General features: G+C 37.8%; 1 protein-coding gene across 4 annotated transcripts in view; it reads left to right on the top strand.

Annotated features, from left to right (window-relative positions):
• The window catches only part of TRPC6 (transient receptor potential cation channel subfamily C member 6), a 113465-nt gene that overhangs the window by 83727 nt on the left and 13519 nt on the right, over positions 1-16219 (top strand). For 3 of the 4 annotated variants that reach the window (XR_005028221.2, XM_036902810.2, XM_036902809.2), the window contains exons 4-7: positions 1355-1519; positions 6534-6750; positions 12899-13132; positions 15051-15315. Coding sequence is in view for 3 of the 4 variants with exons in the window: in XM_036902810.2 (XP_036758705.2) it covers positions 1355-1519; positions 6534-6750; positions 12899-13132; positions 15051-15315 (881 nt within the window). In the remaining variant the exon portion in view is untranslated. The remainder of the gene's footprint in view (positions 1-1354; positions 1520-6533; positions 6751-12898; positions 13133-15050; positions 15316-16219) is intronic. The other variant, XM_036902811.2, reaches the window with a different exon arrangement.

Below are 16219 nucleotides of genomic sequence, written 5' to 3'. Positions count from 1 at the left end.
AGCTCTGTTTTCCCATTTGTTGATATATTCCGGTTAGGGACCAATGCCTTCAATTCTTTCTTTAGTGCATTTAAATCTCCTCCAGCTATGTCTTTGTGGAATAATTTCAGTCTCTGTCTCCATGGAGTGTCTCCTCTCCTTGACTGCTTTCTTACTTTATGTACAACATCTTAAAAACAACAACAACAACAACAGTTATTTAAGGTAGGTTTTACAATTAAAGTAATACATGTTTATGGTAAGTTTTCAAACAGTATAGACATGTTCCCATTCTATCTTCCCAATTTCGAAAGGAGAGTAATTAATCACTACTAAATTTCTGTCTACAAATTAATAGCTTTACATTTTGGTAAATATTTCATCTTTTCAAAGACTGCACTGTTTTATCATTATGTTTGTTTAACACTATTTAAGGGTGTTCAGTCTTTTCTTTAGGTTTTTGTTATTTCAAAACATTTTACTTTTCCCTTCAAAAAAGGTGTACAAGTTCACACACACCACCATTGTATGAGAGGGCTTATTTCTTCTACCAACAATGGGTATTACTAAACTTTAGCATTCTGAGAATAAGCACTGTATTTTGTTTTGATTATCCTCAGGGTTAACCATCCTTAAAAAATCACTTGTAGTTCCATTATGTAACCTGTCCTTTATCTAACATTTTAATTCTCTTTTCTAATTTTTGTTTTGTGTTGTTGCTTTTTATCTATTAAATAATGTTGCCTCTTTCATATGTAGGGGTCATTTGTAAAAAACAAACATATGAGAATAAGAAATTCTGAATTATAAAAAGTGAAATTCACTTATAAAATTTTCTTGAGAGAGTTTATGGCACAGAAATAAAAAGAGGTATCAATGAAATAGAATAGGCAGTCTAGAAACAGACCCATATACAAATGGGAATTTGGTATGTAGTAAGTTTAGCATTTTAGGTCAGTGCAGAAAAGGTGGTACACTTCTGAAAGTATTTAGACATCTGAGCTAGCAGGATCTTTCCTTTGCTCTTTCAAGATGGAAAAAACATAAAATCATAAAAGTGCCTGTGTAAAACACTGATGAATCTTTTTATAATATTAAATTTCCAACAATCGTGTATGCTTTAAAAGAAAACCCACTAGTCATAAAGGAAAACTTTGATAAATTGGAAGCTTCAGATTTATATAATACATATTAGAACCTCCACCTCCTGCCATCTTGCTTGATGCCTGTCAAATAGAAGTTTTATGTTTGCTCTCTAATTCTAACAATATTTTTCATGGGAAATCTCGGAACAAAATATTAGAACACAGGGAAGGAGTTGATGCTGAACGTTCCTTTAATCAAGCTGTTACATGTTTTGTCACCTCTCTGCTAGTTTGTAGCCCATCCCAACTGCCAGCAGCAGCTTCTCTCCATATGGTATGAGAATCTTTCTGGTTTGCGGCAGCAGACGATGGCAGTCAAGTTCCTCGTGGTCCTCGCCGTTGCAGTCGGACTGCCCTTCCTGGCTCTCATTTACTGGTTTGCTCCATGCAGCAAGGTATGTCTGGGAAGCTGGAGCCTCTACGATCTCTTAGGTGTCTAGTTTTATATGTCAGAGTCAGTGAAGCAGGTAAGCTCTATTTCCCAAATGAAAATTTCAGGGAAGTCAGAGTTGGGTTTAAATAATCTTACTGGTTTTAATAAGACAAAAATAACTCATTCACTATAGGAAATAGAGAAAGAAAAGGAAAGAAGGGCTAATTCACTGGTAGTACCACCACTATTGGTGTGTGAGAAAACCTCAGTTACTGTGTTAGCGTATTTCATTTTCTGTCTAGTGATGTCTGTGCATATAATGTTATATTTTTAAGTGAGGTTGTAGTATGTATTGAGCAGATATTTCAAATAACACCCTAAAAGATAACATGTTTCTGTCTTTGTTTCTCCTCTGGCAAAATTTGAGATGAAAGTTATTGTTTTGTATTTATTTAGTCAGAAAAATCTTAATTTAAATAAAGAATTATAGTATAAATACCAATGTAATACCTGTTCACTGAAGAATATTTATTTTAGGGACAGAGTACATTGTAATCTGACAGCAAAGATAGGCTTTTTTTTTTTTTCTAAAGCAAAATCCATCTGCCCAGGTTTTGGTTAAAATAATATGTCCACCTGAACCTAACCTTTTATTAGTGTGACAGAACAAGTTTGAAAAATGTTGACCTGTCACATTCTGTTAACAGGCACAGAAATTTTTGTCTGTCTTGCATTGCCAACAATCCCATTTTTCATGTTTTGAAGCCACCTTTCTGGAAATGTTTAAGTCTCAACTCTGGGAATTAGACTGAAATAATTCTACAGCTATGTGCCTCAAGTCTTTGCTGGATCATCTATTTACGTGCTATGTAGAAATGTCAGTTGGAATTACTTGCTGTTCTTAAATGCAGGCATGATTCATTTCCAGACATTTGTAACATGTAGGCACTTCTCATATATCACCAGGATCTATATATTTCATTATTAGTTACGTATTTGGTGCTTTAGCTGTATAGGAGCCTTTCTAAGTGGCTTATGGTAAAAGCAGCTGCGAAACCTTTTACATAGTGACAACTTCATAATTATTTCTAGTGATGATTATAGGAACTACTGGAAATTGCATGTCTTCTCATGAGGGTAAAATCTGTCATCACTTTTCCCTTAAAATACATTAGGCCCCAAACTGATCTTTTATAGATAAAATGAAGAAAATAGAAAACAATGACATTTACTAGAATTATAAATGTATAGATAGATTTTTTTCCCTTAAAATACATTAGGCCCCAAACTGATCTTTTATAGATAAAATGAAGAAAATAGAAAACAATGACATTTACTAGAATTATAAATGTATAGATAGATTTTTTTCTGGAAAGTTAAAATTCTTCTTCTCTTTCTCAAATGAATGACGGATTTCACTTTGAAAAACAAAATCTAAATGTTCTCTCCTAGGACAAGGCTACACATTTCTGTAGTCTTCAGAGATTTAAGCTGAGTTAAAAAGTGGGGGGTGGGATTCTGCATTATCTTTGTTATCACTCTGTGATCCATTAAATTATGTTTTCCAAACTGAATTATTTTCCTTCCCCATACCCAGTAGGTTCAGAAACATAATGCCTTCCAGAGTGTGTGGTGTTTTGACAGAGACTATTTTTGGCAGTACTTGGAGTCACACATTTCTTAAATTCTGATTGAATCCTAACTAACCCGATTTCCTTCACTATTTCTTCCTCCCTGGCCATGTTTCTTTCTGGCATCTGTTTTCCATCCTTGTTTATGAACACTGAGGCAAATAATCAAATTAAAAGGACACTGTCAAAGTATTTTTTTTCTCATATCTAAAATCTGTTTTGCTGACTGTTATTTAGCCTTTGAAGCATGGTGATAAAATCTTACAATTTTTCCCTTTAGTAACATACATAAACATTATTTACAGCTTACAGAATTGATTTTTTTTCACAGGGGGAGAGGCTTAAATATGCTTTTATTTAAAATATTAAAAACTTACCGAAACATCCGTGAAAGCTAAGCCAGATCCAACTGTAGACCTACACACCTTGGCAGAGTCCCTATTTCTGTTTGAAGTTGGTTTCCTTTCCCCAAGTCTCCTCTCTTTTCCTGTCAGAAATTTTTTTGTCCACATTCTCTGTTTCCACTGTAGCCCAAATATGTTTTATGTTCATTACAATAAAAATAAGTTGACTGTGATTTCAAATCATTTTCACTTAAGCTAGGTTCAACCTTTTCTTTTCTACTGTATTTGGTAGTGATGTATTTGGCCATCAATAAATAACTTGAAAAAAGTATGATATATAGCATTTAAAGGCAAGTATTTCTTCCAGTGCTCCCTCAATAACTTGCCAGATACATTAATTGTTCTCCCTGTTTAATTGATAAGCCCCATTCTTTTTTCAGAAACTTGTTTTCAGTCCAGTGTATATAGATGACAAATTTTACTAAAATGAATGACTCACTTCAATTGCTAAAGTCCATTGAATGATGCCAAAGTCTCCCTTAGTTTAAAGAAAAACACAACTCTCAATGATTTGTAATAAGAACTAGAGAATATCAATATCCAAACTAAAACTAACATTTCAGTTTCCTGCCAACCAGCTTTTTGTTTTCTGTTTGCTTGCTTGCTTTTTTCCCCCTTTAAGTTACAATGTTCAATAAGCAGCAAAAATGGCTGGTTTGATTCTCTCTCCCTTCTAAATACAATAGAGGAGGAGTAACATTACATGAGGGACAGGAACCCAGTGAAGAAGGAGGGCAAGGCAGGCCGGCATGAGGCACGGCTCAGACCCCTGCCCTGAATAGCTGCACGTGGACTGTAGCTGTGCCCGGGACCCCTGACCGCGAGCTCTGGGGTTCTCGGACTGGGGGCCCACTCGCAAGTGGATGGCTTTATTCCCACCCTCGTTTTACCTTCCCAAACTTTTCTCCTCCTCTTTTAATTTTTGCCCTCATGTTCTTGGTAGTTTTGTATTTTGAGGGCCATCTCTGATTCTTTCTGAAACAAGGCAAAGAATATGTTTTTTCATGAATTTAACTATAACAGTCATTGCCCCAAACCCAGTTTTCCAAACACTCAAAGAAACTGAGGATTTTATAAATCAGTCTAGCATTTATAATAATTAGCATTTTCCATGAGAAAGATATTGAATCTTGCAACAAATTTCCATTTGCGGTAATACATGTTTTTAAAGAGTCATGGTAAAATTAAAATTGTGTATGGCACACCATGGATAAAGAAATTAAAGATGTATTAATGCTCATTTTTAAACAGTCCATATTTTTTAGAAAACATAGCTAAGGATAATAGGCAAAAGAAATCAAACCTATTTTGTTTCTCATTTGTTTTAACTTTACTGCCATTTGTTTACTTGAGAGTACCATTTAAATAAGAACACAAACAAAAAACACTCTTTTATTTAATCTAATGAGCATTCTTATGGAGATATGATTTTTAGACATCATTTTTACAGCAGATTTTTACAAAGTAACTTTGGATTGGTTTTGCAGTATTGTAACTGTATGAATCCATTGGCTTAAAAGTAAATGTAAGTAGATAGATGATAAATACACAGAAAACATCCTGATACTCTTCTGTCCTAAGATTCTTAATATCAAGACAGAAAAGTCTAAATTATATGATTCATTTCAGCTCTAAATTTTATGATTTCGAAAACCATACAAAGTTTACAAGAACGGAGAACATTGATTGCATTTCTTCCATTATAGCATTTGGCTTTTTTAAGTCTTAAAACAATCTTCTTTGCTTTCTCTAAGAATTTACATGTTTACTTTAATGAGAACATGTGAAATTGTTTTGTAAACCAAATAGAGGCATTAACTCTGAAACAAGAGTGTCTGGGGTCACTCTCCCACTCTGCCACTTATGAGCTGTGTGACCTTTAAGCAAGTTCCTGGACCTCATTTGCTTTCTTCATCAGTAAAATGGGCATTTTAGTAACACCTATACATTTGGATTGTTGTAATGCTTACATGAGTTTACAGAGTAAGCACTTAAAACAGTCCTTGACACACACACGTACTGCCTAAGTGTCAGTGGCATTAATAATTTACACATTTTTCTGTAGGAATAAACTCAATTGAAAAGCCATTGAAAGTTACAGGCTCTCTCCTAAGAAAAAAATCCTGAACACACATGCAAGTTTTGTTTACCATTCTGGGGGGTGCACAGAGCCCTGAAGACCCATCCCGGACACTACCATCCCTCTGCTCCAGCAAGGATTTGTACATTTCAGACAGAAATGAATCCTGTGCCACAGAAGCACAAAAGCTTTATCATCTCTATATTTCATATGAAGAATCTATTCTTCACCTAATTTAGGAAATTTATTCATTGCCACTCAGCTAATGAGGTATGACGCTAGAACCAGAACCTAAAATGTTGGAGTTTAAGTCCAGTACCATTCTGGGGCATTGTTCTAATACCCCATGGGAATTGCCATGCTGTCCTATTAGTTGGGAGGTCTTTTCTTGTCCCTCATTACTTTTATTCCATTTAAAACATCACCCACATAGTGACATCACTCAAGGCCTGACTTGCACCGTCACAATGAAATACACACGGAGACAGTAAGCAAGGCGAATGCCAACAGGGCTCCACACACTGTCAAGTACAGCTTAATATTCTCATTGCTGCTTCCTCAATACTTCAGGCCCACTGTCAGTTTGCCCTTTATGAATAATGATGATACTATGCTCTTTGTTATTATATTAATAAAATATTATTTTTGTCAGTGTTATGTATTTGAAGAACTTCAATATAATTTAATAGAAAAGCTTGTTTAATTATCAGTCTGAGATATCAGCATATGTAGATGAGGACTGTGACCAAAACTTCATGACAGGATAAAGAATTATTATTCTACAGTTAGTTATGTGATTATATATAATTGTCTGGGGAGGACATTGGAGTAGTCAGATGTTTATTCTTGTGTGTGTGAGTGTGTGCTCTGCAAACTGTGCAAAACAAAGCTAAGATTTTCTTTTGGTGTGTGTTGTGGCAGATGGGGAAGATAATGCGTGGACCATTCATGAAATTTGTAGCACATGCAGCCTCCTTCACCATTTTTCTGGGACTGCTAGTTATGAATGCAGCTGACAGATTTGAAGGCACCAAACTCCTCCCTAATGAAACCAGCACAGATAATGCAAAACAGCTGTTCAGGATGAAAACATCCTGCTTCTCGTGGATGGAGATGCTCATTATATCATGGGTAATAGGTAAAGACTGATTTTCTGTCATCATTTATTTCTGCAGCCTTAGCAGTTGGATTGAATGCCACTGATTCCTTCACAGGGCAGAGATACAAATGTATACAGCATGATACAATGCACCTCACAACATGGTTTTCTTAGTGTTTTTAAAGTGAAGTTATCTTGGGTTCATTATCAGTGCTGCAGCCTTCTCACATGCCCCAGGCTTCTAGAATTTCAAAGAAAAACATGGGAAGAAAACAAATAGGACAGTATTAATCAAAGCCTGCCACAGATGAAAAACTGACATTCATATTTTGATAGAGCTGTAACTTCAAGTGTAAAAACAAGCACATGATTTTATGTTGAGATTTAGCAGGAAGAGAAGCTAATAGGCACTTGCATTTATGGAACATTTATTATGCACTGAGAACTGTTCAGAGCACTTTACAGACATCAAGTCACACATGCTCCCTGTGCCTCCATTTTCTAGTCCGTATTGTAATAACATAGACCTTAAGCGTTTATGTGAGGGTTAAGTAATTTGCTTTAGATCCCCCAGTGGATAAATGAAACAGAGGGAATGCAGTCTTACCCACTACACTTTAGAATCAGTCATATGTATGGCTTGTCATTAAATATAATGCAAATGAGAAAGATATTTCAACTAGAATTTAGGAATGAATCAATCCAATAGCTAGTAAGTGCCTCTGTTAGGTAAGGAGGATCTGAGCTGAAGGACAGGCAGCTGTTGCAATCAGGGAAATTAAGTGTAGGGGACAGATTAGTAGGTACATCAATGATTAAAACTCATGTGACAAATTCTGTAATTGAAGAGCTGTTAGGGTATCATGAGCATGCACAGGCTGGCCATCCAAATCTGAGTGAGGTGGAATGTGGAAGGGGCAGTACCTCCAATCTGAGACTTTGAAGTTAAGGAAATGTCACCCAGATTGAGTGCTGGTGGGGAGTAAGGACCCTTCAAGGGGTGGAAGCTCTGTCTGCAAAGATGGGAGCTGACGGACCTGGAGCACAGGAAGTGCCACATCAGGGCCAGTGGGAGCACTGGTGTGTTTGTGGACATGGCTGATGGGAGACAGGGTGCGGGGATGACCAGAGGATGGTTTTCAGCATCCGTGGTGTGATCTAGTCACATTTTGAAAAAGTCACAGTGGTTATGAGGTAGAGGGGTGAGTCTGGAGGCAGAGCAGACAGTGAAAGTGAGGAGGGTGAGGGCAGGAACTCAGGAGAGGTTGGACAGGATTTGAGAGCCCCTTGAAAGAGAACTTGGTGATGCATGCATGGTGCCTGGCAATGGGTGCCATGGCTTCCACCTCGGATCACTCAGTGGGAACAGAAGTTCTCTGCAAGGGAGGACATAGAGGGGAGATCGTGCTTGGGGCTTGGAGAAGGAAAGCTGGTAATGAGGTTTGCATTGTCATTGATTCTGAAGTGCACATGGGATTTCCAGGTGAAGTTGGCCACTAAATAATAGAAAATACAGCCCTTAGGCGAAGCCTGGGCTGCAGGTAGGGTTTCGGCAGTCTTCCTTTGCCACATGGTAGTTAAGGCCCTGTCTGTGCATGAAATCACCATACAGTATACAGAGAAGAGGGCTCAAGGAATCTTCACCTAAGACCTGTGGTAGTCCAGAAGCTTGGTTCTCCCCGGTGATCTAGGGGAGCAGCTACAGACATTTTATGTCACTTGAGGGCAGGAGATGTCTTCTTGGCTTCCTTACACGGGGCCCAGCAGGATGATCAATCAAAATAAAATATCATGAGCACTATGCAAATTACCATATGATCATTTCAAATGCGTATGAGGTAATTCAACGGCACTGAGAGTTAGTCAGAACTTCTGAAACGCTTCATTTCCTAGATCTGTTTCAAGAAGAAATATGAACAGTGGTTTAATGTGAGTTGCATCAACAAAGTAATGATGAACCAGAGATAGAGAAAAGAAGTTTGATTTCCTATTATTTTCTATTTATTTGGTATTTACCTTATACCATAAAACTGCAAGAACTAAATTACGTATCACTTTGAACATTTGATTTAAAATAAGAACATTTAGACATCGCCTTTTCCTATTAAACTAAAAGCCTGTGCACCATAGTTTTTTAAATGTGTTAGTATATGTAAAGTATATAATACAGTGCTTGGTACATAGGAAAGTTCAATAAATTTCAGATAATTATGATTATTATTGAACTCCTCATTAAGAGTTCATGTGTTACTTTACATAGGAGTGGTACTTCCTACTGAGAACATATTAAGCGGGATATGACTTGTTAGTTCAAGATGAAACTTTGAAAACATTAAATTTTATGTAAGGGGATTAGATGTAATATGTTTATTTTTTTCTTTATCAAACATAATTCACTTTTTTCATACTAATATTTTATGATACATTAGAAGTTTTTCCTTTTTTACTCAGAAACCCAAACTAAGAGTGTTACATTAACTTTTAATATTATGAGTGAAAACATTTTCCTTAGAACTACTGCCCTGCTAACTTTTGTACTGAGATTCAGAGATTATCTCACAGTGTTTAATTAAATGAAGAACAGTTTACAATTTAGACAGCTGGTACTTTGCAGCACGTATTAGACTCCTAGTTCAGTTTCTGACACTGGTATTTCTTTTTATTTTTGAAGTTATTAAAAGAAATTTTGTTGTGCTTTCTGGAAGTATTAATTAGAAGAGGCCTACTTAGGTCAGATGTTGGGTGGCTTGAGGGAAAAGACTCACATTATTGGTCAAGAAAGCAAATTTATCTGATATTTATTAGACAAATGGTTGAAAGACCGAATGATGTAACTGGCGTTCTGGGAGATCCCGTCGGCTGAGATCTGAATGGTGAGCTCAAACAGTGAGAGGAGGTGTAGCGGGAACACAGGGAGGGGAGATGTGCTTGATGGGGCGACACGTGGAATGGCCCTAAGGGGCATTTTTAACTTAATGTCCAGTGTGAGCTGCTGAGGAAGAAAATGCAGTTGGGTTGACGCTCCAATGAAAGGAAATGGGCTGACCTCAACAGGAGAGGACGGCAGTCCAGGGCTGTACCAACCCCACTGCTCCGCGCTCTGGGCAGACCGCACGCGCGGGAGTGTGGGCGGCTCTGGATGCCACACCCAGGCAGTTGGCAAACCAGGGAGCAGCCCAGGGAAAGCGGCCAGGGGAGTGAGTGGCGCCCCCTGGAGGAGTGCTCACGGAGCCTGGGGAGGGGCGCATAGCGCGGAGCCCAGGGATTGTGGAGCCTGAAGTTTATGGATTTGGAAAGCCCCGATTAGAGAAAAAGAAGACAGAACAGGGCTTTAGAAGGAGCTTGGGCAAATAAAGCATCTTGAAGCTTAAGTTTCATTAGCTTCATGGTAAACCCGACTCTGCTGTAGAAGAACAGATTTAATGAGCACACAGGTATTTTTCTTTTAAGAAATTTAAAGGCAGAGGGAGCTGACTCATCTCTACGGCTCTAGAGGGCAAAATGAGCGCCCATGGATCCACACTGAAGGGATACTTCTGGAAAGTTCAACAGGATGGGCAGCCTTCAGAGGTAGTAAGCACCTCATTTCTAGAATGTGTTTGAGCAGAAGCTTGATCCCTGCGAAGTCCCCTGCTAGCCAGACAAGTTGGATTAGATGGGCGGGGCGGGGCGGGGCGGGGTGGGGGGGCTTCAAATTATGCCTGGCAGCTCCCAGGAGTCCTAGGAGGAGGTGAGACAAGAACGCTTCCTTCAGGTAGTAGTTTACTGTGTCTGTCTTAGATTTCTAAGCTCTGATAAAATATAACTTTTACCAAGAATTCTATGTATTAAGGAGAGAGAGAGAGAAAGAAGGCAGAGGGGAAATAGGAGGAAGAAGGAGAGGAAGCTTAGAAAACAACTAGACCATATGAGTTTACTGTCCCTTTAGTCCCTGTGCTCAGTCACTCTACGCCAGCCTCCTTGTCTCCTGTTGAGCAAAGCTGGCGGGAACCCAGCACCACAAAAAGAAGGCTGCCTTCAGATCTTTTCAGCCCTGCTCATGGTTTGTATGTGTGCTTGTGGGGCTGGGGTAGAGGGTGTGTGTCCGTGTGAGTGTGAGTGTACACATGCAGGTTTCCTGTTTTCAATTTGATACACTAAAAGTATGTGTAAGTGCAATCCTAGTCTCCTCTTAACTAGGACTAATTCAACATAAGTAATGAAATTGTTGTCTTTTAAGCCCACATCCTCTGTGCTGCATTGAGAAAAACACACAGACGGGCTGATGGAGAGCAGAGATCATGGTATTTTCTTAATACCCACTGGGCTCCACAGCCACTCACATGGCAGTTGCTGTGACAGAGGTTCATGATGAATGTAAGCACTGAAGGCAAGTGGGGGGCAGGGAGAAGATTAATTTCAACCAGGGGACCATGAAAGACTTCTTGTTGGAGGTGGATGTCAATCGATTGTTGGAGTTTGGATTATTTCTCCAGAGGCATCTAGGAGGAAATGGGATATCACAGAGCAGAGTATCATAAAGGTAATAGGGGTAAAGTAACTTCTTTTTGATAAGGTAAGACTCTTCAAATCAAGGAAGAAAATATGTCTTAATCAGAAAATTTTAAATAGTAAGTGTTCAATAAATGCTAGCTATTTTTTCCAAGTGCTGGGCACTGTACTGTGCATTTTACATGTATTATTTAAGTCTCAAAACAATCCTACACAGTAGGTATAGACTATTATCCCATTTTGCAAACTGGGTTTTAGAAAGTTTCAATAACTAGCCAAAGATGACACAGCTAAAAAGATTAAGAGCTAAAAGTCTCAAATTCATGTCAGTCTGATCCCAAAATCTATGCTCCTAAGCACTAAGCTAAATTTTAGAGAGAATGTGCAATATTAATAACTCAACCAGCAGGAGACTACTATTATTATGTTCCTGTAATTCCTTCTAGTCTTTTTCTATGCTTATTTCAAACCTAAAAGATATATAACATTTTGTCTTTGACTTTTCTGCTTAAGATGTCAGAATGTTTATGATATAAATATTGTCCAATATGTGTTAGTCTAGCTCTTCCAAGATGCCCATGCAAAGACAGGATTAAATATATAATGAATTTATTAAGGTAAATTTCACGTGAGAGAAAATGGGGTGGAAGCTGAGAAAGGTTGCAAGGGCCGTCATACTTGTGTGGGAAGGGGAGAGGGAAGGAAAGTGGGGCGGAAGCTTCCCAGATAGTCTTTAGGTCTAAGGAAGGCGGCAAAGCCCTCACGAAATCCTCGAGCCACAGAACGCCATCAGAAGAGTCCCATATCTCTCAAGAAGGGATACCCTCAGTCCTGGCTGGAAGCAGCCCATGAAAAGCATGGCCTTGGGGGGAAAAGTGGCAACATTTTTCAGAATTCAGTAGCTGAGACCCAAGGCCAATTAAATTTCTGTAGTTGGAAGTCAGAGGTACATTCTTGTGGCGACTACCCCATGGTGATTAAAATGACATATCCCATGGCTGCATAACACTCCATCTGAGGAAGTCCACGATTATTTCTATTTTGAGTGGTGAGTGGGGTGGGTTTGTACGTTTTGGTTATTATAAAGAATCCTACAGTGAAACAAAACAGCAGCAGAATCACAGAACCCAAGAATGGACTAACAGTTAACAAAGGGAAAGGTACTGGGGAGGATGGGTGGGAAGGGAGGGATAAGCGGGGGGGAAAAAAGAAAGGGGGCATTATGATTAGCATGTATAATGGGGGGGCCCGGGGAGGGCTGTGCAACACAGAGAAGACAAGTAGTGATTCTACAGCATCTTACTATGCTGATGGACAGTGACTATAATGGGGTTTGTGGGGGAGACTTGGTGATGGGGGGAGCGTAGTAAACATAATGTTCCTCAAAAAAAAATGAATCCTACAGTGAACATTTTTTTAATGCTTTCTTAATGTATAGAATTAACGGATCAAATAATGTTTGTCATTTGAAGTTTCCTAATGGACTTTATCAAATTGCTATCAGGCCATTGCAGTGCTATTGCTGGACTGTGGAATCTGTATGGAAACAGTAATTATGGCTGGATGGGTGGGATGGGGCCAAATTTTGGAGGCTTTTGAAATGACAGACTGAGACCTTTCAACTTTATTTTATTTTACTGAAGAGCTAAGGCTGACATGAAATCAAATTGATATTTTTCACCCCTTCCCTATGCAGGCATGATATGGGCTGAATGTAAAGAAATATGGACTGAAGGCCCAAAGGAATACTTGTTTGAGTTGTGGAATATGCTGGATTTTGGTATGTTAGCGATCTTTGCAGCATCATTCATTGCAAGATTCATGGCATTTTGGCATGCTTCCAAAGCCCAGAGCATCATTGATGCAAATGATACTTTGAAGGACTTGACAAAAGTCACATTGGGAGACAATGTGAAATATTACAATTTGGGTGAGTTTATATTACAAAGTCAGTATAAATTAATAAAAATGAAAAATTTTCTTATGAAAGTACATGTCAGTAGTAGTTTGGTTACAACTCAGTTCTCAAAGAATTGTGCTTAGTTTCCAGCTTCGTCAGAGTGTCTGTATCTAAAGAAGCATGCTTTCAGCTTCTTCCTTTGATTTTTCTACTGGCTGGAAACTTTTCTGAATCACAAAAATCATCTCACTTTATCTCTTGGATCAAGCAATTAACTACCAAACTCCATTGAGAACGTCTGTCTTATGTCTTGGGTTTTTTACCCTCTTGACTATTAAAAATAGTACACAGTTGACGACTGTTCTCATTAAAGATACATAAACTATTGAAAGCAAGGGAATTGCTGGAGTCTCTAGTGGGCTGCTGATAAATAACATCAGTATATCCCACTCAGGCTTTGAACTAGATGAGAAACTTTTAAAAAACTAATATGGAGGCCACATCATCACCTCTAAGACTGATAAAATTCAGGGTGGATGACATCATTCGGAGCCTGTTAGCCAATGGGCTCAGTACTATTGAACCCCAGAATCAGGCAGATATATCCTCTAGTTTCCAGGCAGCAATGGACAGGGCCATCCTCTCCAAAGTGAGGCATGGCAGCAAGTGCCTGATCATGAGAGTCCTCTATAGAGGGCCAGAGAGAGTTCTCAGGAAGAAGGGGAACCACGTAAGCTCTGTTCTCCATCCAAAGTCAGCATTTAGACAAGGTATTTTACCTCCTCAGGAGGACAGTGACTAAGGGATGGAAATAAGTTCAGTTGTTTGCTTAGGGAAAATCCCTCCTTGTAGGAAGTTAGAGTGAGGAAGATAGATTCCCTCTGAATATTTATTTCAAACCCTCTGATAAAAAATCAGTTAATATTCAGTTGTCATCTTTTTGGGTTTATTGGCTATATCATATAGCAGTTTCTTTTCATTATTAATTTTTAATATTTATTTAAATGTTTAACAAAGTTTAGTATATATAGAGGCTTTAAAAAGTCAAAGTTTTCAATTTATATATTATATCTATATTCAAAATACTATAAAAAAGGAAACTGCTTTTATTAGTTTCTTATATCCTTTCCTAATTCCACTTCTTAGCAAAAAAGCAAATACAAATTATAATACAAATATACAAATTTATAATCATATTTTTCTTTTTACACATTGTTTTGCATTTTTTCATCATAATGGTTTCTTAATTGGGTTTTTGGTGACCTGATATAATAATGTCAGAAAAATTCACAAATGAATAATTGCTCTATTTAAATGGTAAAAATAGACTTGTTTGAGTGACCAATAATAATGACTTCCAGTCAATCTAAATAACTACAAATATTCCACAAGCCCAAAATTACATTATCGTGTAATTCTATTTTAAGATTAAATAACAAATGCTATCCTTTATAAATGCCTTATTTTCTTTTACTATAGTTTAAGATTAACTAATAACTGCTACCATTTATTTAGTGCCAAGCACTTTCCAAACACTGAACATATGCTGACATTGAATTCTTACAACAGATGGAGGTAGGAGTGGTATTATCTCATTTTTTAAAGATGGGAAAATAAAGCTAAAAGAAGTTAAATGATCTGTACCTATGTTTTTCAGTTGATTATACATATATACTGGGATTCTTACATATACTGAGCCCACAGTTTGGGTTCTTAACCATTATGCTTAACCCTAATGAAAAATTGCTAGCAAACCAGGAGGGTCCTTTCCTCAATAAACTCAGAAGCTCACTGTATCTGACACTTAAAGAAGCCCTCCCTTTAAGATGAGAGACTATCATCTGGAACTGGATTGCTAAAGTGATTATATTTCTTTCCTAGGAAAGAAGTTATCTAAACAAGCAACTTAAAGAAACTCACCATAACTCTTGTCTTTCCTTTTTCCTAGCCAGGATAAAGTGGGACCCCTCTGATCCTCAAATTATATCTGAAGGTCTTTATGCAATTGCTGTAGTTTTAAGTTTCTCCAGAATAGCTTATATTTTACCAGCAAATGAAAGCTTTGGACCTCTACAAATATCACTTGGAAGAACAGTGAAGGATATCTTCAAGTTCATGGTCATATTCATCATGGTGTTTGTGGCCTTCATGATTGGGATGTTCAACCTGTACTCCTACTACATCGGTGCGAAACAAAATGAAGCCTTCACAACGTATGTGATCGCAGCTGTTTTGATAATGGTGATTGCAGGTTAAATAAATATCAGTTTAAATGATGACAGATAAATGTATAAAACAAAATGAAGCTTTCATGCTATCAATCTGTCAGATATTTTGGTCATGGAGATGGCAGATTAAAGAAATGTCAGCTTAACAGTGTTCATATAGGTTGATGGGATAAGTAATGTTTTGGTAAAGACTTCATCTCCAGCTCCTCTTTAGCACAATAAGAGGATTTTAAAATGAGCTGGAAGAAATAAAAAATTGAGGCATCTTCCTAATATTAAGTAATAATTGCTAACATTTTTAGAGTCAGTTATTGTAAAATTATTTTTTTACCTCTCCTTCACAAAATGAGGAAACTGAAGTTCAAAAAGTTAGTAACTTGCTGGATGTCACATAGCTGCCAATTCGTGGAACAGCCAGGACATCTCCCCGTGTCCGACTCCACCATCTGTGCTCTTGACAGCTGTGCCCTCTTGCTTCCCAGAGGCTCCTGGGGCATGGTGGGAACAGCTGCTGACCTAATTCAGGGTCTTAACATTGAGAAGATCCAAGTTATCAACAGTGACAAGAGTTTTCACTTATGTTCACCATGGACACCTGTTTTTTATAAAGTATGCTTGGTCATTAGGCAAACACTAAGTCTTCTGTTACAATGAGAAGCATCAGCTGAGGTGTAACCTGTTGTTATCCATTTCCTGTAAAGTTCAGTTTGTCAGAAAAATGAAGCCACCTGGATTAAGCAAAGGGGCTTAGCTTTGGTTGATAGTCATGCCTGAGACATTGAAACTCCTCCCTAAGGCTTGTCAATGATTTTGGTAACATTGTTTATGTTTATGTTGTCTTATTTTCCTTAAGACACAGACTATTATTATCCATTTATTGGATATGGAT

The sequence above is a fragment of the Manis pentadactyla genome, chromosome 13 (genome assembly GCF_030020395.1).
Source record: "Manis pentadactyla isolate mManPen7 chromosome 13, mManPen7.hap1, whole genome shotgun sequence".
NCBI lineage: Eukaryota > Metazoa > Chordata > Mammalia > Pholidota > Manidae > Manis > Manis pentadactyla.
The sequence above is the reverse complement of the archived record's forward strand: the minus strand, read 5'-3'. Positions and strand labels throughout refer to the sequence as shown.